Here is an 8,596-nt window from a genome sequence, read left to right as displayed (position 1 = left end):
TCCCTTTTACGTTACTATAAATAGCTTATTTTTAGTAACTTTTTTATTATTGGCCGTAGGGAAAAACCGAGACCACTTTTCTGTGGTACAACATGGATGATACCTCCAATTTTTAGGTGTATTTTGACATATCTATACCTTGTAAGAATTTTTTTTTCTTTTTGGTTAAATTTCTTCCCTTTGTTGTTCCTGTCCTTTGGACTGAGATATCTTTTCTGAGGACCTTCTTGTCCTCAAGTGCAATGATAACAGGTGAGCGATATAGGGCCATCATGGCCCTCTTGTTTAATTTTTTATTTTGATATCTGTTATTTTAGGTATATCTCTGACATTACCTATGTAGCTACCCTGAACTGCTGTATGACAGGCTCAATCTATAGGTTTTAAGCTTCAGTTAGGTTCTTATATGAAACTGCTAGCCCAATTTTGAAATAATTTAATACAAATGGTCCTTGCATGACATTTTACTAATATTGTTCAAATTATTTTGATTCATTGAAAACATGGCCGCCAGGGGATGTGGTCATTTTTTCCCTATATGTATATATATTGGAAACTTATAAAATTTTCTTGTCAGAAACAGCAGGCCCAGTTTCAAAATAATTTTACACAAATGTTTCTTGGGTGACCGTGACCCTTAACGAAGATTGCAGAAGTTATTCTGTTTCATCAGAAAGAATTGCCACTATGTAACTACCCTGAAATGCCGTATGAAAGACTTAATCTGTAGGCTTTAAGCTTCAGATTTTCTAATGAATCGCAATGCTGGTGGTTATCCATAAAGTATTTACATATAATTTTGATATTTATAGTAAAAACAGTTTGACCTGTAAACGCATGAAGTCTCAGTTTCCCACAGATCAGTGGGAGTCAAAACCTAGGACTGCAAGATAAAGCTTCTTCCCTTTTGGTGGGACAAACACATCTTTGACCTTATAAAGAAAGTTTTATTTGTATACTAGTAGTTATCACTTGCTACTTCTACACATGAATTAGAAGTGGAGGACACATGATTTGACAAAAACCGTCTTTAGTCAAAATCACATTGAAGAACAAATGCCTACCATGGGGTCAAACCTACAACATCTTGACCCAGAGTGATGTTAAATGCTCTACGCATGTTAAAGATGTATTAGTTGATACGTCATTATTTTAGTGCCGTTTTAATAAAAGTTTGCAGGTAATTACAGTGTTCTGCTCTTTGATACGTTTCAAGATAAAACTAGGATATGTACTAGGTAAAATTATTAGCTATCTGGTGGGCTAAAACCTGGTATTTACCTCTCCTTAATATCTACTTTGAACAATATATATTATAGCAACTTCTTTCTTCAGGAAGTCTGTAAGTTGTTTCCTCTGTTAATTTGGTTCTGAATTGAAAACGGAAAAAATAAGTCTCCTGATCTAAAGTGCTGACATTTGCAGTCAATAATCGGCAGTTATGTCATTCAGCATAACAGATGCAAAATTAAAAGCTGCAAGAAGCATTTTTGTCAAAAAGTCGGCTTTACATAATACGTTGACTAAATATTTAAAGACATTAGCCATGTAACTATACAGTGTAATTTTATGACCACCATGCCAAACCATACAAACCTAAAACTGCTACAGAAACTGACGCAAAGAAGGACAACGATAAGGAAATGTACGTATAAAAAGAAAAGAAAGTCTAAACCCTAAAACTGGCATTGTCTCTATGGTAACGGTTTCCATATTTTTAGCTACTGGACTTGCCCGTGCGTCAGTGTCTGCATCCATGTTGAAACTTCATACACTTAATCAATGTGATGAACTGACGCACATTGCACAGGTTTCATAACTGTTTTTGCCTTGCACAATTACGCACCTTTTTCGAATTTTTATGTAATCTTGTATCTCAGTACCCACTATTGGGAATGGATTACAACTTCACACACTTGTTCACTGTGATGATCTTCCTTGCAGCGGACCGGTTCAATAACACTACTTTTTCAACTTGGCAATTTTTACTATTCGGAGAATAGGGGTGCTATTCTACTCGCGTCGGCGTCTGCGTGAGCTTTCTTGGTTAAAGTTTTTCGGCAACCTTTGTTTTTCTATGTTACTATTGCTTATATCTCACTATAACTTCACATTTACATTGTTCAGCATGCAAACAAAGTATGTGCATGGGCTTGGCCCATTGTACCAAAGGTCAATGTCTCCAAGGTGTTATACTTTCTGTAATATCTTTGTTACTTTTGCTTATATCGAACTGTAACTTCACATAAACGTTGTCCAACATACAAACAAAGTATGTGCAGGAGTTGGGCCCATTATACCTAAAGTCAAGGTCACCAAGGTGTTATACTTTGGTTATAGTTTTTCAGCAACCTTTGTTTTTCTGTCATATCTTTGTTACTATTATTTATATCTTACTGTAAGTTCACATAAACAGTGTCCAGCGTACAAATAAAGTATGTGCAGGGGCTGGGCCGATTATACAAAAGGTCAAGGTCATCAAGATGTTATACATAGGTTATTCTTAAGGTTAAATTTTTCGGCAACCTTTGTATTCTGTCGTATCTTTGTTACTATTGCTTATATCTTACTGTAAAGTCACATAAACGTTGTCCAGCATACAAACAAAGTATGTGAGGGGGCTGGGCCTAATATACCCAATGTCAAGGTCATCAAGTTGTTTTACATGGAATTATTTTTCATGTTAAATTTTCTCGAAAGCTCCGTTTTTAGACATATCTTTGGTACTGTAAAAGGTAATGACTTGAAATTAAAAATACTTCTTTATAATCTACATCTGCATGTGTGGTTACAATCCCCATAACTCTAATAATTGTATTTGTGACAGAATTATGCCCCTTTCATACCACAAGGTTTTTGGCAGTCTTCACTTTCTGGATATAACTGTGTATCTTGGTGTATCTTCCTTTTAAAGTAGATGACTCTTATTGAGACATAAATTCATTTTACTGTCAAATCGCCTAATAGTGTTGTAAAATAGCTCTTGTATGTAAACTGGCGTGTCAAGGAATGTATCGCTTGTCCACTTTAATGAGCGGAAATGCATATAACAGGTTCAATAACTCTTTTTAGGATTTTCACAATATTGTGTGTATTTTTTTCGGCCTAAAATTCATTAAAGTGACAAGGCTGTTGAATAGCTGTCCTCCGACAGCTCTTGTTTAAAATGAAACTGACATTTATGTAAGGATAACACAATAAAACCTGTTAATATGATGCTGATACACATTTGAGCTTGACTTTTCAGCGCATTCAGATTAAAGATTTATGGCAAGCTTCTATATTAGCTACTGTTCCTCAGTTTTCACCAAACCTCACATAAGGATTGGGCTTGATAAAGGGCAGAGATCTGTTAGTTTAGGGTTGTGTATTTTAAAGGTCAGTGCCACTTGTGTCAATGTTGAAATAGTGAAGGTTCAAGTTTTACGACCAGCTTGTCAGTTATTTAACTAATCATTTACAATACAATAAGGTTGAAAGTATAAAAATGACCAGTAGTAAACATGGTTAAATTTTGAATTTTATAGTATGTTGCATTTCAAGGGAAAGCTCTTTTTATAACTGACTGAGCTAAAAGGCTATTTTTCTTTCTTTAACTTGCAGCATCTATAAGAAATGAGAAAACGAACATAACAGTTCCAAGGCTTTGCACTTGTCACGTTAAGTAACCTGTATATTTAATGACCCGCCATTCTTGGCGTCACGTTTAAGTAACGCGCTCTTTTGTTGTTTTGTTATGACGTCCTGTACGTCACTTGTTGTTCTTCCGGTCTATGAAGTAAACAGTCAACGTAAAACGGACAACACTTTTGTCTTCATTTAATGTCTCCACGACATTTTGGTGCCGTGACGCAAAAAAAGTGAGCAATGGCAACTAAACTACGATATATCCAGAAGGGTCATAAAGGCGCAGTTACACGACTTCTATCCAAATTCGAGGCAATTCAACAGGAAGCAGTCGATTACGAAGATCTACAGACGATCGAAAATGCATTGAGACAGAAACAGCGGAGCACTTTTAGAATCTGTCCGTAGGTAAAATCTGCATAATTTGCAATATCCAGTACCTGTATGGTTTAAATAAAGGTAAGGCTTTTTTAGTTTGTATATTTCATAATTGGGGGGCTGCTGCCCCCCACACCCCCCCCATTTTCTAAACCTGGCGAGGAAAATATATCCATGCTACCATATCGATAAATAAAAGAATGCCCAAATAACGAGAATAGCTACGGACAGATTCTAAAGTCTAGCCGAAACAGCAGACGATCATCGAGATCCATGAAAAAATCCTTGATTCAATCTCAGAAGATGACGGTGAACAGATCGAGACGGAAATTCTAGAGCATGATGAGTATATCTACACATTACAGACCAAGATACAGAAAATATCAAGTTTTAAAAAGGTAACTTTGTCTAACTTAAATGTAAATTCCCCAACCTTTCATGCGCCCGTTTCCGGCGAATCGTCCCAGACGAACCATGTGCACGAACTTCACGAGAATGTGTCTCACACTAACCCTGCCTCTACCCTCTCACACAGTTCCATATACCACAGACTACCTAAGCTAGATTTGCCAAAATTCGACGGAAAACATCCTTGACTGGCAGTCATTCTGGGATTCGTACGAGTCAGCTATTCACACGAACCCGTCACTGAGTGGTGTACAGAAATTCAATTATCTGAAGTCGTCCTTAAGAGGAGAAGCTGTACAGATTATAGCAGGTTTTTCTTTAACTAATATTAACTATGACAAAGCAGTGTCTCTGTTACACGAAAGGTACGGACAGAGAGATAAAATTATACAAACATATATGAAAGCATTGCTAGAAGTTCCAGCCCCTTTGTATACAGTAACCAGTCTGAGAAAGTTCTATGATACCACGGAGACTTATATCAGGGGACTTGATTCATTAGGCCAGAACGAGAGTACATACGGATCACTCCTCACTCCCGTCATCCTTCAGAAGTTATCACCGGAAGTGAGAACGAACATTACACGTGAGCACGGAACACAGTCTTGGTGTTTAAATGACCTAATGCGGTGTATATTGAACGAAGTGAATATTCTAGACGCCGGAAATGCATTGAATACCCGCAAGAAGTGTTTGCGACAGCATCCTTTCTGAACCAAATCTGATATCCGCAGACCGGAGAAAAAGAAAAAAAGAAAATCGAGTGCGAAATATACAAAAGTACAGACATGTGTGTATTGTAAGGGAGAACACTTCTAGTACAGACTGTTTAAAAGTTAATGATAGCGAACATAGACTAAATATTGTAAAGGAAAAGCAGCTGTGTTTTTTAACTGCCTAGGAAGTCACAAAGTTAATGTGTGTAAATCCAAATTCAAATGCAAGATATTTTTCACGTAGACATCATACAAGTTTGTGTGTAGGAGAATCAACGGCCAAACCAACAGATAAATCTACTGAAACTCACAACGCGGAGAAAACCAACACATCAGTTCTCCATTCAGCACACACATTTTCTTCTGGACCCGTTTTATTGAAGACAGCAGTTTCCATAGTAACTTCATCTTGTAGTTCCACCACCGCAAACATCCTGTTTGATGAAGGTTCCCAGAGTTCCTTTGTTACTGAAGCCCTAGCACAGAAAATTCAGCTGCAGCCAACCGGAAGTGAAACGTTATGTCTATCAGGGTTCGGAGACAGAGAAAGACGAAATGCGACATCTAAATACAGCTACAGTCTATCTAAAAAACCCCAAAGCACAAAATTCCGATAAAAGCCCCTTTATAGTGCCTGAAATTTCCGTGCCTCTGAAAACTTATCAGAAACATGTTAGTGACTTTACATACCTGAAGGGGATCACACTTGCTCATCCTATATCAGAAGATGAAGATTTTGAGATCGAGATGCTAATTGGCGCTGTCATTACTGGTCCGTGGTACAAGATAAAATCATCAGAGGAAATGGACCCACAGCCATTCAGTCGAGAATAGGATATCTTCTGTCAGGACCGTTATATACAGAAAACCATCCCTCCCCACTTCCTGTGTCCATGATGAACATAATGACTTTGCACGTGCAGGAGGAATTGAATTTAGAGAAGTTTTGGGAAGTAGAATCTATGGGAGTGGAACAGAAGACTAAATACCAAGGATGCGACGAATATACCAGACAATACCAAGACACATGCATTACATACGATAACGGACAGTACGTCGCAAGATTACCTGGAAAGATGATTCATCCATCTCTACCCAGTAATGAACTGATAAGCCGGCGCAGAATAGTGAGTGTAGTCAACAGACTGAGAAAAGAACCGAACTGCCTGCAGAAGTATAGTGAGATTATGAATGAACAGGAGCAGAGAGGATTTGTAGAGAAGATAGTAGATGACCCATCTAGACCAAATACGACAGTACATTACATTCCCCACCACCCTGTGAAAAAAGAGTCAGCAACCACACCCATACGGATTGTATACGACTGCAGTTGTAAGTCAACCCAACATTTCCCAAGTTTGAATGATTGCCTGATGAATACCCCACCACAGCTAAACGACTTGACGTCAATATTACTACGCTTCCGATACCATAAATTTGCAGTTTCCACCGATATTGAGAAGGCGTTTTTGAACATCAGTTTGCATCCAGACGACCGTGACGTCACAAGATTTTTTTGGCTATCAGATCCAAGCAATCCAGACAGTCCACATCAGGCATATCGGTTCAAGTCGGTGCTATTTGGAGCAACATGCTCGCCATTCATATTAACGCCACCATTATGAAGCACCTTGAATTACATCAATGTGACGAAACAGAACGTATCAAACAAGGGTTATACGTAGATAAACATAATTACAAGCTTACCAGACGACACTACACTGTCAAAATTTTACACTAATAGCAGACGACTTTTTCAGCAAGCTGCATTTAATTTGAGGTCTTGGAGTACAAATAACCAAGTGCTGCGTGCTAGAATCGAATCTGACGGAGTCAGTGACAAGGACAAATTCACAAAAGTGTTGGGCATGCGCTGGGATTCTACAACTGACGAAATGTTGTTTCCACAAAGATCAAAAATGCCTATGAATGACTGCCTTCTGACAAAACGGGAAATTTTGAAAGAATCGTCCTCTATATATGACCCGCTCGGATTACTAAGCCCAATTACCCTGAAAGGCAAGATACTTATGCAGTTGCTATGGAAACGAAATTTTGAGTGGGACGAAGTGCTGCCAGATGACATCATCAGAGAGTGGTGCAAGATAAGAGGGGACATAGCGAAAGCAACCGAAACGAAGTTTTGCAGACGATACTTTCCCAATGCCTCTCCCACAGATGTTGCACTTCATGTCTTTAGCGACGCAAGTACAAAAGCATACGGCGCATGTGCATATCTTGTTTTTCCGGTAACCAGAGCACACTCATTATGGCAAAGAATAGAGTAACCCCCGGTAAAGCAGCTTACAATACCGAAACTTGAACTATGTGCAGCACTTATAGGATCTAGACTTGCTCAGCATATTACATCGACCCTTGACTGTACAAAAGTATATCTATGGAGCGACAGCCAGATTGTGTTGAAATGGATATCTTCCTCAAAATCACAACCAGTGTTTATAAACCAATCGTGTCAGAGAAATACGGGAGTTAACAGATGGTTTTCAGTGGCAGTATTGCCCAACAGATTCAAACCCTGCAGACTTTCTGTCGAGAGGAGTTACTTACGATAATTTTCGCGACAACAGATTGTGGATGAATGGTCCAATCTGGTTGAAAGATGGTACGTCATTTCCACAGGGTGATTGCAAAAATCATTGTATATGATAGTTGTGAAAATGAAAGTGAAAGCAGTAACAGTGAAACAGCAGTACTAACATCCACACCCGAGTAAACTACCCAATCCAAGTGTTCTAGAGATTATAGACATTCAGAGATTTAGCTCGTATCGGAAACTGTTACGTGTTACAGCATACGTTATCCGGTTTGTTAACAACTGCCGAAATGTGAAGAAGTCACGCGGACCTCTAGAATCGCACGAGATCAACACAGCAGCCAGACAGTTAATAAAAGCACGTACAGGATATTCATTTCCACGATGTGAAACAGTACCTTTCCCAGAAAGAAAAACGGTTTTACCACCATACCAAATCTAGTATGACAGCTCGATCTATTTCTGGATGAAGACAATTTGATTCGTTGTGGCGGTAGAATTTCCAATGCTCCACTATTAGACAGCACGAAATTCCCGTACCTACTTCCATCAAGAAATAACTTTACAGATCTGATTGTAATGGATGCACACATTACACAGTTACATTCTGGCACAGAGAGCACGGTCACCTTCATTCGTCAAAAGTTTTGGATTCCAAGCATTCGTCAACATGTTCGGAAAATTATTCGCTCGTGTGTCACGTGCCGCAAGGTTACAAGTAGACCATACCGGGTACCAGATCCCCCACCGTTACCTAGCGACAGAGTGAAACATGCGCCACCTTTTATAGTCACAGGATAGACTTCACCGGAGCGTTTAACTGTGAAGGCATCAGACGGAAATCTACAAAAGGCTTACATTTGTCTGTTCACGTGTGCAATACACGGGCTATTCATTTAGAATTGTACCAAAC

General features: G+C 38.8%; 1 protein-coding gene across 1 annotated transcript; it reads left to right on the top strand.

Annotated features, from left to right (window-relative positions):
- The first annotated feature begins 6,034 nt into the window (after nt 1-6,034).
- Nucleotides 6,035-6,754, top strand: LOC128548961 (uncharacterized). Its single transcript, XM_053524777.1, has one exon. The coding sequence runs from the start codon at nt 6,035-6,037 to the stop codon at nt 6,752-6,754; it is 720 nt and encodes a 239-aa protein (XP_053380752.1).
- The last annotated feature ends 1,842 nt before the right edge of the window (nt 6,755-8,596 follow it).

This window comes from Mercenaria mercenaria, chromosome 2, assembly GCF_021730395.1.
Source record: "Mercenaria mercenaria strain notata chromosome 2, MADL_Memer_1, whole genome shotgun sequence".
Classification (NCBI taxonomy): domain Eukaryota; kingdom Metazoa; phylum Mollusca; class Bivalvia; order Venerida; family Veneridae; genus Mercenaria; species Mercenaria mercenaria.
This window is presented reverse-complemented; position numbering and strand designations above follow the sequence as displayed.